The sequence below is a fragment of the Ranitomeya imitator genome, chromosome 8 (genome assembly GCF_032444005.1).
Source record: "Ranitomeya imitator isolate aRanImi1 chromosome 8, aRanImi1.pri, whole genome shotgun sequence".
Classification (NCBI taxonomy): domain Eukaryota; kingdom Metazoa; phylum Chordata; class Amphibia; order Anura; family Dendrobatidae; genus Ranitomeya; species Ranitomeya imitator.
In genome coordinates, this window is record NC_091289.1 from 72,265,956 (window position 1) to 72,283,757 (window position 17,802).

The following is a 17,802-nucleotide window of genomic DNA, read 5'->3' on the forward strand; positions in this document are numbered from 1 at the left end:
CAGGTACTGAAAAATGGGAAAAAATTCAGAGTGCGGTGAAATTGCGAAAAAAGTGCACTTCCACAATTTGTTTTTTATTACCATGTTCTCTAAATGCTAAAGCTGACCTGCGATTATGATTCTCCGGGTCATTACGATTTCACAGACACCAAACATGTATAGGTTCTTTTTTATTTAAGAGGTGAAAAAAAAAATCCAAAATGTGTTACAAAAAAGCGCCATTTTCTGAGACCTGTAACGTCTCCATTTTTCGTGATCTGGGGCTGGGTGAGAGCTATTTTTTGTGAGCTGAGGTGACGATTTTATTGATACCATTGTGGTGTAGATACAATCTTGTAGCAGCGAACAAAAAACATAATTCTGGCATTTTTTTTTCTCGTTGCGCCATTTTTTTATATTGATCAGGCGCTTCTGAATGCAGCGATACTAAATATGTGCATATTTGATTTTTTGTTGCTTTATTTTGAATGGGCTGAAAGGGGGGTGATTTGAACTTTATAGTTTTAAAAACATTTTTTTTACTTTTTTGCATGCTTCAATAGTCTCCATGGGAGACTAGAAGCTGCAATACTTTGGTTGCCAGTGCTACACACAAGCGATGATCAGATCTTCTGTGTGTAGCAGAAATGCTCACAGGCTGGCACTTATGGCAATCTGGCAATAACAACCATAGAGGCCTGCTGCAGACCTCTGGTTGTTATGCCAACTTATCGTTGACCCGCGATCATAAGACGAGGTCACCAATGGGAGGGATTAGAGACGTGCTTCCTGTAAGCACAAGTTAAATGCCGTTGCCAGAGATTGAAAGTGGCACTTAACTAGTTAACAAACGTGGGTGGATCGCGATTTCACATACGGCTGTTGCAGGTACATGTCAGCTGTATAGGTCAGCTGTCATGTGCCTGAAAAAGTGTGGGCTCAGGGCCGGAGCCCGCATCAATCAGGTGGAGTCCGACATGGGCGCACTATGACGCCACATGTTGGAAAGGGGTTAAATTACTTCTTTACCATATTATAGAACGCTCTCTGGCAAAAATTAAGAGACCACCAAATCAAAACCCTGTCATGGGCAGCCCAATCTCCAGACCTGATCCCCCTCTGGAATGTAATCAAGAGGATGATGGATAGTCACAAGCCATCAAACAAAGAAGAACTGCTTACATTTTTGCACCAGGAGCAGTGAGAAAGACTGGTGGAAAGCATGCCAAGATGAATGAAAGCTGTTATTAAAAATCATGGTTATTCCACAAAATATTGATTTCTGAACTCTTCCTGAGTTAAAACATTAGTATTGTTGTTTCTAAATGATTATGAACTTGTTTTATTAGCATTATTGAAGGCCTGAAAGCACTGTTTTTTTATTTTGACCATTTTTATTTGTCAGAAAAAAATACAAAAATTATTGCTTGGAAATTTGGAGACATGTTGTCAGTAGTTTATAAAATAAATGAACAATTTACATTTTACTCAAAAATATACCTATAAAGAGAAAAATCAGACAAACTGAACATTTCGCAGTGGTCTCTTAATTTTTGCCAGAGCTGTATTTTAAGTCTTTTTTTTTTGTTGGAGTGGTGTTGGTGGATAGCCTGCACACTCTTCATAAATGTCTGTAATGTTTTTTGTATCATATAGTTACACTGTTATATGACCAAACCTGTGATGGAGATGTTACGAAATAACTGGATAAAATCTGTGGTCTCATTTATTTCTCCTGCCTTGAGAAAGCGCTTGAGTGCATGTCCAAAGAGAAGAACAGCATCCAAGTATCCAGCAGCATAATTATCTTGCAACTAAAATATAAAAAATAAAAGATATACTTTAACCTCTTAAAATTAAACTGTGTTACCTTAATATGACCCACAGAGATGCACAACACAGGACATCTCAAAATTGTATTGGAGAACAACAAAAACATATCAATGGTTAAAAAAATTAGTACCTTGGTACCTGGCATCCCCAGATCTAAGTAAAGCTCCACTTTAAAATGTAAGATTGTTTAAAATTTAAAACAAAACGCTTGGCCTGCTATAGGTGACCAAATTTTTTTTGCTGCAAAAATTAACTATTGTTGTCCGTATAGTTTAACCTGCTTTGTGTGAAATTATGATGGTTTGAAATTTAAAAAAAAATTATTGGCCTGCAACAAGTGACCACTTTTTTTATGAAAAAAATGTAGTTTCGACTAATCAAGAAAATTTGGTTTCAAGAGACTTAGCAAAAAGAAAATGAGTAAGGTGTGCAGTAAGGGCAGGGAAGTGGAAATGCTGATGATGGTGTGCGCAGACGGCGAGGACATTGGGCAGGTGCGACTGCGCCTGTCACTGTAGCTCAAGCAAAACACCAATCCACTACACATAGCTTACTGTCCCACTTTGCAGTGAGGCCCTGATTGTCCTTCCTCCCACCATGCTGAGTCCCAGAAGACCAGTGATCCCACACTAGGATGCTCCAAGGAGCTCTTTACATCATAATTTCTTAATTGTGGCCTCTCACCCTGCATGTTCCAAGAGGGACAGGAGGATATGCTGTTTAATGATGCACAAAACGGTCACAAGAAGATGATGATGGGAAATGGCAAATTTTGCCTAAGGAGGTAGAAGAGGATGAGACATAGTTGCTGATAAGTTTGTTGTTAAGTCACCAAGTGAGAAGTACCAGGGTGTAGCGGTAGAAGACAAGGAGGTGGATGACAAAGTCACTGACTCAACCTGTGAAGATAGCATGCAGAGTGAGGCCAGCAGTGTTGAGGATGGGAGATTGGCAGCACTGAAACAGGCAGGAAGAGGCAGTGATGTGACCACAAGAAGAAAGAGGGCAACTATTCCAGAGAGCACCAACTGTTAGGGTTGGCGGAACGCACCGAGTATATATGTGTATTAATAGGTGTGTTTGCAACCCGGGGTCCACCGTGCAGGAGAGGAACCTGCTGCTGGCAAATGGCGGCACTATATGGCGGTATAAGCGAACTCTTAACTCCACAGATTCGCTAGAAACAAGATGCAGTCAGAGAAACAGGCAAACAACTCCTCACCGGAGGTGCTGGTATTCTAGCGGCTTATTTCAGCCTAGGCCCTGAATACACACATACAAACTCCTCACCGGGGGTGCCGGTATTCTATGGGCTTATTTCAGCCAAACCCTAACCACATCCATACATGACCATACTGGCGCTGAGCTCATAGACATTGGTTTGATACTAGCGCATGGCCATGCGGCCATTCGAACCTTTTATAGCTGTAGCAGACAAAAACCTTCCAAGTGGTCCAATAGGAGTTACTACAGGACCTGAGCGTGTGACCCCCGACCTCCAATGAGAGGTCCTCCCGTGGGCATGCTCAGTGTGTGCAAAGCAGGATTTAGTCCCAGAAAAGCCTGCACACCACTTACCAGTGCTGGCTACAAAACCAGAACCTGGAAAGGCAGCAGTAACCCTTTGCACAGTATCAGGCTGAGCAAGACGCTGGGACTGACGACTCCGCTGAGCAGGCTCCACTGCGGTTAAAGCAGAATGGGAGACCGCAGCAGACATGGCTCGAGATTCCCCCTGTGCAGCGGTGGGAACTCGACTCCTAACATTACCCCCCCTCCTAGAGTCCCCCCCTTGGGCCTCGCTACGCTCAAAGGCTGCAATGAGCAGCGAAGCCAGAATGTGCTCCATAGGTTCCTGTTGTGAATTCTGTGGCTGAATTCACTTCTGTGGTCACAAGTGGTATTGCAGTCTCTGGGCTTCCTCCCTCAGGTGTTTTGGTGAGCTCGTTGGCTGCCTTGCTATTTAGCTCCACCTGAGTCTGTCTTCCTTGCTCCTTGTCAATGTTCCAGTGTTGGATCTGAGCTACTGCATCTTTCCTTGGGCCTGCTGCTCTGCTAGATAAGTGCTTCTAGTTTGTTTTCTGTTTTTTCTGTCCAGCTTGCTATTAACTTTTGCTGGAAGCTCTGAGAAGCAAAGGAGTGCACCGCCGTGCTGTTAGTTCGGCACGGTGGGTCTTTTTGCCCCTTTGCGTGGTTTTCGTTTTAGGGTTTTTTGTAGACTGCATAGTTCTCTTTGCTATCCTCGCTCTGTCTAGAATATCGGGCCTCACTTTGCTGAATCTATTTCATTCCTACGTTTGTCTTTTCATCTTGCTAACAGTCATTATATGTGGGGGGCTGCCTATTCCTTTGGGGTATTTCTCTGAGGTAAGTCAGGCTTGTATTTCTATCTTCAGGCTAGTCAGCTCCTCAGGCGGTGTCGAGTTGCATAGGTAGTGATAGGCGCAATCCACTGCTGCTTATAGTTGTGTGAGGATAGATCAGGTACTGCAGTCTACAGAGATTCCACGTCTCAGAGCTCGTCCTATTGTTTTTGGTTATTGCCAGATCTCTGTATGTGCGCTGATTACTGCACGCTGTGTTGCCTGATTGCCAGCCATAACAGTACAAGGAGCCACACCAATGATTCCCAATAGAGGGAAAAAAGAAATCCTGACAGCATTTTTTTTTCTTAGCTCTGTCCTCAGTCTTTTTTTTCCCCTAGACATTAGAGTGCTTCAGGACACAGCTGTGGACATGGATATTCAGGCTCTGTGCTCCTCAATGGATAATCTCGTTGTAAATGTACAAAAGATTCAAGATACTATTGATCAGAAATCGATGCTAGAACCAAGAATTCCGATTCCTGATTTGTTTTTTGGTGACAGAACTAAGTTCCTGAGCTTCAGAAATAATTGTAAGCTATTTTTGGCCTTGAAACCTCATTCTTCTGGTAATCCTATTCAACAGGTTTTGATTATTATTTCTTTTTTGCGCGGCGACCCACAGGACTGGGCGTTTTCTCTTGCACCAGGAGATTCTGCATTGAGTAATGTTGATGCATTTTTCCAGGCGCTGGGATTGCTTTACGATGAGCCTAATTCAGTGGATCAGGCTGAGAAAAATCTGCTGGCTTTATGCCAGGGTCAGGATGATGTAGAAGTATATTGTCAGAAATTTAGGAAATGGTCAGTACTCACTCTGTGGAATGAATCTGCACTAGCGGCTTTGTTCAGAAAGGGTCTCTCTGAAGCTCTTAAGGATGTAATGGTGGGATTTCCTATGCCTGCTGGTTTGAATGAGTCTATGTCCTTGGCCATTCAGATCGGTCGTCGCTTGCGCGAGCGTAAATCTGTGCACCATCTGGCGGTATTGTCTGAGAGTAAACCTGAGCCTATGCAGTGCAACAGGACTATGACTAAAGTAGAACGGCAAGAACACAGACGTCTGAACAGACTGTGTTTCTATTGTGGTGATTCTACTCATGCTATTTCTAATTGTCCTAAACGCACTAGGCGGTTCGATAGCTCTGCCGTTATTGGTACTGTACAGTCCAAATTCCTTTTGTCCATTACCTTAATGTGCTCTTTGTCATCGTATTCTGTCATGGCGTTTGTGGATTCAGGCGCTGCCCTGAATCTGATGGATTTGGATTATGCTAAACGTTGTGGATTTTTCTTGGAGCCTTTGCGGTGTCCTATTCCGTTGAGAGGAATTGATGCTACACCTTTGGCCAAGAATAAGCCTCAGTACTGGGCCCAGCTGACCATGTGCATTGCTCCTGCACATCAGGAAGTTATTCGCTTTCTGGTACTGCATAATTTGCATGATGTGGTCGTGTTGGGGTTGCCATGGCTACAAACCCATAATCCAGTATTGGATTGGAACTCTATGTCGGTAACCAGCTGGGGTTGTCAGGGAGTACATGGTGATGTTCCATTTTTGTCTATTTCGTCATCCATTCCTTCTGACATCCCAGAGTTCTTGTCGGACTTTCAGGATGTATTTGAAGAGTCCAAGTCTGATGCCCTACCTCCGCATAGGAATTGTGATTGTGCTATCGATTTGATTCCTGGTAGTAAATTCCCTAAGGGTCGTTTATTTAATTTGTCCGTACCTGAACACACCGCTATGCGCAGTTATGTGAAGGAGTCCCTGGAGAAGGGACATATTCGCCCATCGTCGTCACCATTGGGAGCAGGGTTCTTTTTTGTAGCCAAGAAGGATGGTTCGCTAAGACCGTGTATTGATTACCGCCTTCTTAATAAGATCACTGTTAAGTTTCAGTATCCCTTGCCATTGATTTCTGACTTGTTTGCTCGGATTAAGGGGGCTAGTTGGTTTACTAAGATTGATCTTCGTGGTGCGTATAATCTGGTGAGAATCAGGCAGGGAGATGAATGGAAAACGGCATTTAATACGCCCGAGGGTCATTTTGAGTATCTGGTGATGCCGTTCGGACTTGCCAATGCTCCATCTGTTTTTCAGTCTTTTATGCATGACATTTTCCGTGAGTATCTGGATAAATTCTTGATTGTTTACTTGGATGACATTTTGATCTTCTCAGATGATTGGGAGTCTCATGTGAAGCAAGTCAGAATGGTTTTCCAGGTACTGCGTGCTAATTCCTTGTTCGTGAAGGGATCAAAGTGTCTCTTCGGTGTGCAGAAAGTTTCATTTTTGGGGTTCATCTTTTCCCCTTCTACTATCGAGATGGATCCGGTTAAGGTTCAGGCCATCCAGGATTGGACTCAGCCGACATCTCTAAAAAGTCTGCAGAAATTCCTGGGCTTTGCTAATTTTTATCGTCGCTTCATCTGTAATTTTTCTAGCATTGCCAGACCATTGACCGATTTGACCAAGAAGGGTGCTGATTTGGTTAATTGGTCTTCTGCTGCCGTGGAAGCTTTTCAGGAGTTGAAGCGTCGTTTTTGCTGTGCCCCTGTGTTGTGTCAACCTGATGTTTCTCTTCCGTTCCAGGTCGAGGTTGATGCTTCTGAGATTGGTGCAGGGGCGGTTTTGTCACAGAGAGGTTCTGGTTGCTCAGTGTTCAAACCATGTGCTTTCTTTTCCAGGAAATTTTCTGCTGCTGAGCGTAATTATGATGTGGGCAACCGAGAGTTGCTGGCCATGAAGTGGGCATTCGAGGAGTGGCGTCATTGGCTTGAGGGTGCTAAGCATCGCGTGGTGGTTTTGACTGATCATAAGAACCTTACTTATCTTGAGTCTGCCAAGCGCTTGAATCCTAGACAGGCCCGTTGGTCGTTATTTTTTGCTCGTTTTGATTTTGTGATTTCATACCTTCCGGGCTCTAAAAATGTGAAGGCGGATGCTCTGTCTAGGAGTTTTGTGCCCGACTCTCCGGGGTTATCTGAGCCGGCGAGTATCCTCAAGGAAGGAGTCATTGTGTCTGCCATCTCCCCTGATTTGCGGAGAGTGTTGCAGAAATTTCAGGCTAATAAACCTGATCGTTGTCCGGCCGAGAAACTGTTCGTCCCTGATAGGTGGACTAGTAAAGTTATCTCTGAACTTCATTGTTCGGTGCTGGCCGGTCATCCAGGAATCTTTGGTACCAGGGAGTTGGTTGCTAGATCCTTCTGGTGGCCATCTCTGTCGCGGGATGTGCGTGCTTTTGTGCAGTCCTGTGGAATTTGTGCTAGGGCTAAGCCCTGCTGTTCACATGCCAGTGGGTTGCTTTTGCCCTTGCCGGTCCCGAAGAGGCCTTGGACACATATTTCGATGGATTTCATTTCTGACCTTCCCGTTTCTCAAAAAATGTCGGTCATTTGGGTGGTCTGTGATCGCTTTTCTAAAATGGTCCATCTGGTGCCCTTGGTTAAATTGCCTTCCTCCTCTGATTTGGTGCCTTTGTTCTTCCAGCATGTGGTTCGTTTACATGGCATTCCTGAGAATATTGTTTCTGACAGAGGTTCCCAGTTTGTCTCGAGGTTCTGGCGAGCCTTTTGTGGTAGGATGGGCATTGACCTATCTTTCTCCTCGGCCTTCCATCCTCAGACTAATGGCCAGACCGAACGAACCAATCAGACCTTGGAAACATATCTGAGATGTTTTGTTTCCGCTGACCAGGATGATTGGGTGTCATTTTTGCCGTTGGCTGAGTTCGCCCTTAATAATCGGGCCAGCTCGGCTACCTTGGTCTCTCCATTTTTCTGCAATTCTGGGTTCCATCCTCGTTTCTCTTCAGGACAGGTTGAGTCTTCGGACTGTCCTGGTGTGTAGTGTTGAGCATTCCGATACCGCAAGTATCGGGTATCGGCCGATATTTGCGGTATCGGAATTCCGATACTGAATTCCGATACTTCCCGCGTATCGGATACCGGAATCGGAAGTTCCCAGAATTCAAATTGAACGCAGCAGCCAATGAGGAATGAATGAAAGTGTGGGCACATCCTGTTTAGCATGGTGGGCATGTAAGTACTGGCAAGGCTGGGATTGGCTGCTGAAATGATGTCACTCTGCACTATAAAAAAGCGCTGCCGCCATTTTGCGCTCACTCTGCTGTGATTTCAGTTAGGGACAGGACGCTGTGTTCTAACTGAGGGCCAGTCGAGCTAGCTAATTGCTTTATTTTCCTTTCCAAAGGCTAATTTAGCAAAACGCTGTGTGTTCTTCACTGTTCACCTTGCTCTTGCCTTGCAGCGCTGTTTTAACAGCGTTCTGCAAGGTCTGTGTGTGTGTGTGTGTGTGCAGCTCACTCTGTAGTCTGTGTGCAGCCATATACCCGGTTGTATTCAGCTCAGGGGGGGTTCACACTGCCTCACACAGTTGTTCTTTTTTGCTCTTAGTGCAGCCTGCTGCACATTTTTTCTCAAATTTCCTATTAGTGTTTTTCCACCAGTCTCCAGCTCTATTGTGGAAAAACACTACATAGGATAACCTAGAGGGGGGTTTTTGGGCCTTGCAGCGCCGTTTACGGCTGTCTGCACGGTCTCCGTGTGAGCCCAGCTCGCCCTGTAGTCTGTGTGCAGCCATAGCCGGTTGGATTCAGCTCAGGGTTCGTTACTGGCTCATACCTTGAGAAAAATTTTCCTTTTTTTCAAATAGTGCAGCCTGTTTAAAATTTGAAAAAAAAAATTCCTATTAGTGTCTTTCCACTCGTATCCAGCTAAATAGTGGAAAAACACTATATAGGATAACCTAGAGGAGGGTTTTTTGGCCTTGCAGCGCCGTTTACGGCTGTCTGCACGGTCTCCGTGTGAGCCCAGCTCGCCCTGTAGTCTGTGTGCAGCCATAGCCGGTTGGATTCAGCTCAGGGTTCGTTACTGGCTCATACCTTGAGAAAAATTTTCCTTTTTTTCAAATAGTGCAGCCTGTTTAAAATCTGAAAAAAAAAATTCCTATTAGTGTCTTTCCACTCGTATCCAGCTAAATAGTGGAAAAACACTATATAGGATAACCTAGAGGAGGGTTTTTTGGCCTTGCAGCGCCGTTTACGGCTGTCTGCACGGTCTCCGTGTGAGCCCAGCTCGCCCTGTAGTCTGTGTGCAGCCATAGCCGGTTGGATTCAGCTCAGGGTTCGTTACTGGCTCATACCTTGAGAAAAATTTTCCTTTTTTTCAAATAGTGCAGCCTGTTTAAAATTTGAAAAAAAAAATTCCTATTAGTGTCTTTCCACTCGTATCCAGCTAAATAGTGGAAAAACACTATATAGGATAACCTAGAGGAGGGTTTTTTGGCCTTGCAGCGCCGTTTACGGCTGTCTGCACGGTCTCTGTGTGAGCGCAGCTCGCCCTGTAGTCTGTGTGCAGCCATAGCCGGTTGGATTCAGCTCAGGGTGCGTTACTGCCTCATACCTTGAAAAACAATTTCCTTTTTTTCAAATAGTGCAGCCAGTTTAAAATTTGAAAAAAAAAATTCCTATTAGTGTCTTTCCACTCGTATCCAGCTAAATAGTGGAAAAACACTATATAGGATAACCGAGAGGAGGGTTTTTTGGCCTTGCAGCGCCGTTTACGGCTGTCTGCACGCTCTCCGTGTGATTTAAACTAGCTCTGTAGCCCGATCTGCACCAAAAAAAGTTAAGTTCACCAAACACAACTTAACACTTGTGTAGGCCACATTTGAAAAATAATAAAGTTTAGTCCACAATTTACAACATTAGTGTTTCTTACACCTGTTAGGAGGAGCATTACAGGAATAAGCACACTAAGGCCTTAGTACTTTTCTGCTTATCTTTATCTGTCAACCAAGATGAAGAGGGCAGGGAGTAAGGCACGTGGGCGTGGGCGCGGAGCAGGGAGAGGAGCAGGGAGAGGACGTGGTGATTCTGTGCCTGCTGCGGGCGCCGGTGACTCGTCGTCACTCAGTTTCAGCAGGGAACAGTCCTTCATGCGCAGCTTTGTCGGAGAGCGCCGTGCACCGCTGCTGCGTGAAGACCAAATTGAAGCCGTTGTCGGGTGGATGGCAGCTAACGCCTCGGCATCGACTTCAGTTAGTGCCACATCCTCTCAGGCACAGAGCACTGGAGAGCAGCCATCTGTCTCTTCACCACCTGCCAAATTGGCCAGGCAGTCAGAGAGCCCAGGACAGGAGCCGTCTCTACTTCTGTTCTCTGAATCTCTTGGCTTGGAAACAGGGGGCCAGCCAAGCAGCATTGGAGAAATGGAAGAAGAGGCAGTGTGCAGTGATGCCCAACACCTTTTTCTCTCTGACTCTGAAGAGGCAGGTGGGCCAGTGCCTCCGGTGACCACAGCGCAGTACGCATCTGATGATGAAACTCAGGTGCCGCTTTCTCGTGCGTACTGTGCTGCTGAGACTACCCAGGAGGAGCAGTTGGTGGCAGAGGGTAGTGGAGATGATGAGGTCCTTGACCCATCGTGGCGTGAGGAACAGGAAGGTGGTGGGAGCAGCTCAGAGGAAGAGCTTCCTCTTACGGGCCAAAGAGGGAGAGGGAGGGGGAAGACTGCGGAGCCTGTAGCCTCCACTTTGGCACCCGTTAGGAGCCTGTCTCTTTCCAAAGCCAAAAAGGGCGCTCCCAAGACTTGCAGTGCCTGGTCCTTTTTTGACACAGTTGCAGATGACATTTGTTTTGTCAAATGCAAGCTGTGTCATCATAAAGTAAAAAGAGGGAAAAATGTCAGCAACCTCAATACCACAAATATGTGGAAACATGTGCGGACCAGGCACGCGGTGGAGTTACAGAAACACACTGAAGATGTAGGCCAACCAACAGCGGCAGCTACCACCTCTTCAGCTCGTGTTGCCTCTTCCTCCAGCTCACGCACAGCTGGTTTGGCTTCCTCCCAGAGACCTTGTGTAATTCCACCCACAGCACCACCTTCCCAGTCATCCTCACACTCCCAGTCTACTCTACAGCCATCGGTAGTACAGGCATGGGAGAAAAGGCGGGCATTCTCGGCCAACCACCCCCGAGCACAGGCTCTGAATGCAGGCATTGCCAAACTGTTGTCCCTGGAAATGCTCTCGTTCAGGCTGGTGGAGACTGACAGCTTCCGTGACTTGATGGCATTGGCAGTCCCACAGTACAAGGTGCCCAGCCGCTTTTACTTCAGCAGGCAGGCTGTCCCTGCCCTGCACAGGCATGTTGAGGCAAACATAAAACATGCGCTACTGAACGCCGTCAGTAGCAAGGTCCACCTCACCACCGATGCGTGGACCAGTCAGCATGGACAGGGGCGATATGTTTCCCTCACTGCCCATTGGGTTAATGTTGTTGAGCCAGGTACAGATCGTGCGAGTGGCGCAGGACGTGTCCTGCCCACTCCAAGGATTGCAGGAATCCAGTCTGTACGCATCGACTCCTCCTCTTACACCAGTTCCTCTGATTCCTCTCTGCAGGATCCGTCACAGTCCACCCCCACATGGACCCGTGAACGTTTACCTATGACCGACATGAGCACAGCCGTGGCCAAACGTCAGCAGGCCGTCTTGAAACTAGTTTCATTGGGGCATCGAAGCCACACAGCGCAGGAGCTCTGGAATGCTATAAAGCAGGAGAGCGATGTGTGGTTACTGCCAGCGAATCTCCAGCCAGGCATGGTAGTGTGTGACAATGGCCGAAATCTGGTGGCAGCTTTGGCCCTTGGCAACCTCACTCACATCCCATGTCTGGCACATGTGCTCAATTTGGTTGTGCAGAGTTTTCTGAGGGACTATCCGGATCTTGATGCCCTGCTGCACAAGGTCCGCCTAGAGTGTGCTCACTTGCGGCGTTCCAGCTTGGCCAGATCCCGCATTGCTGCTCTGCAGCGCCGATTCCGCCTTCCGGAACACCGCATCATATGTGACCTACCTACCCGGTGGAATTCCACGTTACATATGTTGGAGCGGTTGTGTGAGCAGCAGCAAGCAGTTATGGAGTACCAGCTGCATCAGGCGCAAAGAAGTCGCAGTCAGCGCCGATCAGACTTCACAACCACAGAGTGGGCCACTATGAAGGACGTCTGCCAGGTTTTGCGTCCTTTTGATTATTCCACGCGGATGGCAAGTGCAGATGATGCACTAGTCAGCATGACTGTCCCCCTTATCTGCCTGCTTCAGCAAACTTTGCAAGGGTTAAGGGATGATGTGGTGGAAGAGGTGGAGGATGAGGAGTCACCTTTTCCATCAGCTTCTGGAGAGTCAGCGCCACGTGGTTCCTCACAAAGGGGTACGCAGGGGCCAATTTGTGAGGAGGATGAGGAGGAGTCAATGGAGGAGGAAGAGCTCCGTCCAGAGGAGGGAGCGACACAATTGTCCAGTGGTCAGTGTGTACAGCGAGGGTGGGGTGATGACGAGCGGGCAGAGATCATGTCTCAAGCAGGGGACAGCGTTTCTGGGCCGGTTGGCACTCTGCAGCACATGGTGGATTTCATGCTGCAGTGCCTGAGAAACGACCGCCGCATCGACCACATTCTCAACATGCCTGATTATTGGGTGTTCACCCTCCTCGATCCTCGCTACCGGGACAACGTCCAAAACCTCATCCCTGCGTTGACCCGGGAGCGTAAATTGCGGGAGTACCACGACACACTGGTGAATTCCATCATCTTCTCCTGTCCAACTGAGAGGAGTGCTGCTAGTGCTTTACAAAGCAGCTCAGTGCGTCGAGGCAGTGGGGGAGGCTCTGCCCAAAGAGGGAGCAGAAGCAGTGCCTCTGCCCAAGGCAAGCCCAGTATGGCACAACTCTGGCACACTTTTGTGTGCCCGCCCCAAATGTCTACACCATCACCGGCGGCTCCAGTCAGCAGGAGGCAACGGTTCCGTCAGATGGTGACAGACTACATGGCTTGCCCTCTTACTGTACTCCCAGACGGCTCTTCCCCGTTCAAGTTTTGGGTCTCTAAGCTGGATACATGGCCAGAGCTAAGCCAGTATGCATTGGAGGTGCTGGCTTGCCCTGCGGCTAGTGTCTTATCGGAACGTGTCTTTAGTGCCGCAGGTGGTGTACTAACAGACCGTCGCATGCGACTATCCTCCGATAACGTTGACCGGCTTACTTTCCTGAAAATGAACCAGGCCTGGATCTCGCAGGAATTTGCCACTCCTCTGCCTGATTAAGTAATTGGGTGTCATCCAGGTCTCCTGCTGTGTTCATCTTTCTACCACCTGAACTGCTATTCCTGGGCTCCAACACCGCCAGTTGCGGCTCAGAAGTGCAGGCTGCACAGTAAAAACATACGACCCAGTGTTATTGGGTTTCAGTAACGTCAGCTGATCCCCAGCTGTGTAGCCGGCAATGTGTCCTGCGACCGCCACGCTGGCACAACAACCTAAATGTAAGGGAACCTGTCCCCCCCCCCCCCCCCCGTCGTTTGTTACTGAAAGAGCCATCTTGTGCAGCAGTAATGCTGCACAAGGAAAAGGTAGCTCTTTTTTTTTAGCTCTTTGCACACGCAGAACTTAACACTTATAAAATGTGTTCACTGATACCGTTATACCGTCCCGGAGCTGGGACTTTCCTTCGTAATGTGACGCAGCACAGCCGTCATTCCTACCCCCTTGGTGCCATGCGCTGCCTCCTCAGCGTTGTTTTAAGCTGTCACGGAGCCTGCGCTGTTCTGTTATCCCTTGGGCATGCCCTATTTGCGCTGCCTGTAATCTGACATAATTTGGTGTCAGGCTGGCTGCGCCTGTGCGGCCGCGGTGCCCGAGATCCCGCCTCGCAGTGTCTTCTGATTGAGTCACACTGCGGGCCTGGGATCCATGGGCATGCGCAGTGCATATCTTCCCCTCGGGCTCTCGCTCATTTCCCTCCGCCTTCTTTAGACTGTGCGCCGTCAGCTGATCCCTAGCATGCCACGGCCGTGACACCGCACAGTCTGAAGAAGAGGGAAGGAGGGGAGTGAGAGTCGAGGTTATGCACTGTGCATGCCCATGGTTCCAAGGCCCGCAGTGGGATTACGTTAGATGAGACTGCGAGGTGGGATCTGGAGCAGCGTGGACGCACAGGCACTGACAGCCTGACACCAAATTATGTCAGAAGACAGGCAGCGCTAATTGGGCATGGCCAAGGGCTAACAGAACAGCGCAGGCTCCGTGGCAGCTTAAAACAACGCTGAGGAGGCAGCGCACGGCATCAAGGGGATAGGAATGACAGCTGTGCTGTGTCCCATTACGAAGGAAATTCGCACCTCCGGAACGGTTTAACGGTATAAAGGGACACATTTTTAGTGTTTACTTCGGTGTTTGCAAGGAGCATAATTAAAAGAGCAACCTTTTCCTTTTGCATCCTTAGTGCTGCACAACATGGCTCTTTCAGCTACAAACGTCTTGGGGGGGGGGGTTAAAGGTTTCCTTTCAACTTGCTCCAATCAGGCTTCGGCCTACACTCTGTTCCTCTGCTCCTCCTGCTGTCCCTGGGCTCTAACACCGCCAGTTGGTGCCTGGAAGTGCTGTGTGCACAGTCAACAGTCGCTCCTCTGTTATTGGGGTTCAGTAACGTCAGCTGATCCCCAGCTGTGTGTGCGGCAATACCTCCATTCTGCTCCTCCTGCTGTCCCTGGGCTCTAACACCGCCAGTTGGTGCCTGGAAGTGCTGTGTGCACAGTCAACAGTCGCTCCTCTGTTATTGGGGTTCAGTAACGTCAGCTGATCCCCAGCTGTGTGTGCGGCAATACCTCCAATCTGCTCCTCCTGCTGTCCCTGGGCTCTAACACCGCCAGTTGGTGCCTGGAAGTGCTGTGTGCACAGTCAACAGTCGCTCCTCTGTTATTGGGGTTCAGTAACGTCAGCTGATCCCCAGCTGTGTGTGCGGCAATACCTCCAATCTGCTCCTCCTGCTGTCCCTGGGCTCTAACACCGCCAGTTGGTGCCTGGAAGTGCTGTGTGCACAGTCAACAGTCGCTCCTCTGTTATTGGGGTTCAGTAACGTCAGCTGATCCCCAGCTGTGTGTGCGGCAATACCTCCAATCTGCTCCTCCTGCTGTCCCTGGGCTCTAACACCGCCAGTTGGTGCCTGGAAGTGCTGTGTGCACAGTCAACAGTCGCTCCTCTGTTATTGGGGTTCAGTAACGTCAGCTGATCCCCAGCTGTGTATCCGGCAACGTGTCATGCGACCGCCACGCTGGCACAACTAAAATGTAAGGGGACCTGTCCCCCCCCCCCCCCTAGGCGTTTGTTACTGAAAGAGCCACCATGTGCAGCACTAATACTGCACAAGGGAAAGGTCGCTCTTGAAATTATGCTCCTTGCAAACGCTGAACTACACACTCATGTAATGTGTCCCCTCACACCGTCCAACCGTCCCGGAGGTGGGACTTTCCTTTGTAATGTGACGCAGCACAGCCGTCATTGCTACCCCCTTGGCACCGTGCGCTGCCTCCTTAGCGTTGTTTGATTCCGTCATGGACCCTGCGCTGTTATGTTATCCCTTGGCCATGCACAGTTTGCGCTGCCCGTCCTCTGACATCATTTGTTGTCGTCCTGGCTGCGCCTGTGCGTCCACGCTGCCCGAAATCACACCTCGCAGTGTCGTCTAATGTGATCCCACAGTGGGCCTGGTATCCATGGCCATGCGCAGTGCATATACTAGCCTCTCACTCCCCTTCTTCACGCTTCTTCAGACTAGGCGGCGTCAGCTGATCCCTAATAGCATGCCACGGCCGTGACGCCGCACAGTCTGAAGAAGCAGGAAGGAGGTGAGTGAGAGGCGATGATATGCACTGCGCATGCCCATGGATCCCTGGCCCGCAGTGGGACTACATTAGATGACACTGCAAGGTTGGATCTCGGGCAGCTTGGACGCACAGGCACTGCCAGCCTGACACCTACATGATGTCAGAAGACGGGCACCGCTAACTGTGCATGGCCAAGGGATAACATTACAGTGCGGGCTCCGTGACAGAACCAAACAACGTTGAGGAGGTGGTGCCCGGCACCAAGGGGGTTGGAATGACGGCTGTGCTGTGTCACATTACAAAGGAAAGTCCCACTTCCGGGATGGTTTGACGGTGTGAGGGGACACATTATATGAGTGTGTACTTCAGCGTTTGCAAGGAGCATAATTTTCGGAGCCACCATTTTCCATGTGCAGTATTACTGCTGTACAAGATGGCTCTTTCAGCAACAAATGCCTGGGGGGGGGGGTTAAAGGTTCCCTTTCAACTTGCTCCACTGCAGGCTTCGGCCTACACTCTGCTCCTCTTTGATTCCCTGGGTTTCAACACTGTCAGTTGCCACCTGGAAGTGTTGTCTACACAGAAAAAAACACTAGGTGATGTGTCAGTGGGGTTCAGCACCGCCAGCTGTTCCCCTGCTGTGTAGTCGGCAACGTGTCCAGCACAAGCCACGCTGGCACAACAGAACAAAAGCTGCCACCAGTGCAGGCTTCGGCCTACACTCTGCTCCTCTCCTCCTCCTGCTGACCCTGGGCTCAAACACCGCTAGTTTTTGCCCGAAAGTGCTAGCTGCACAGAGAAAAACACCAGCCAATGTGTTAGTGGGGTTCAGCAACGCCAGCTGTTCCCCTGCTGTGTAGCCGGCAACGTGACCTGCAAACGCCATGCAGGCACAGGAACTGAAATTAAAAGGGAACCTGGCCCCACCCCCCCAGGTGTTTCTATGTATAACAGCCACCTAGTACAGCAGTACTGCTGCATTTGTACAAGGTGGCTGACTTTTTCTCCTTGCCCACGTGGAACTCAACACGTACAAAATGTGTCTCATTGAGACCATTCCACTGTCCCTGAGGTGTGACTTTCCTTTGTAATGATACGCAGCACCCCCCTTGGTAGCGTTTCCCGTCTTTTGTCATCATGGTTAGCTGGCTGCGCCTGTGCATCCGCCCTGCTAGAAACAACGCCCCTCGTTGTCATATTTATTTTGTCAGCGAGGGTGTGGTTTATGGGCACGAGCAGTGCATATGTTCGCCTGTCTTAACTCATCTCCTTCCGCCTTCTTCAGACTGTGCGGCCTCCTGGCCGTGGTAGGCGATAAGGGATCAGCTGAGGCCGCCCAGTCTGGAGCAGGTGTAAGGACATGTGTAAGCGGCAAACCTATTTACTGCACAAGGCCACGAATCCCAGCCACGCAGTGTGATTTTTTGAAAACACACTGTGGGTCTGGGATTCATGTCCATCGCTAACCGCAACGGCCGACATGAAATGAGGTCAGAAGACAGGAAGCGCTCACAGCGCATGGCCAAGGGATCACAATAGCGCAGACTCCTGTACAGCAAATAACAACGCTCAGGAATCTGCGCCCAGTACCTAGGTGCAAATTTTGACACCTGTGCTGCGTCTCGTTAAAAAGACAAGTCACGCCTCCACAATTGTTTGACAGTATAATGGGCTAAATAGTGTACGTGTTTTAGTCAGCGTGTGCAAGGAGCAAAACAAATAGAGCAACCTTTTACTTGTGCAGCATTAATGCTGCACAAGGTGTGGCTCTTGTACCTTGCAACACCTGAGGGGGGGGTTAAAGGTAACCTTTGAAATTGGTTCAACTAGGCTTCGGCCTACACTCTGCTCCTCTACTCCTCCTGCTGACCCTGGGCTCAAACACCGCTAGTTTTTGCCCGGAAATGCTAGCTGCACAGAGAAAAACACCAGC

At 48.9% G+C, this 17,802-nt stretch overlaps 1 protein-coding gene across 2 annotated transcripts in view; it reads right to left on the reverse strand.

Annotated features, from left to right (window-relative positions):
* GUCY2C (guanylate cyclase 2C) overlaps positions 1-17,802 on the reverse strand; it is an 842,638-nt gene that overhangs the window by 647,510 nt on the left and 177,326 nt on the right. For both annotated transcript variants that reach the window (XM_069737068.1, XM_069737069.1), the window contains exon 8: positions 1,658-1,793. In XM_069737068.1, the coding sequence (XP_069593169.1) occupies positions 1,658-1,793 (136 nt within the window). The remainder of the gene's footprint in view (positions 1-1,657; positions 1,794-17,802) is intronic.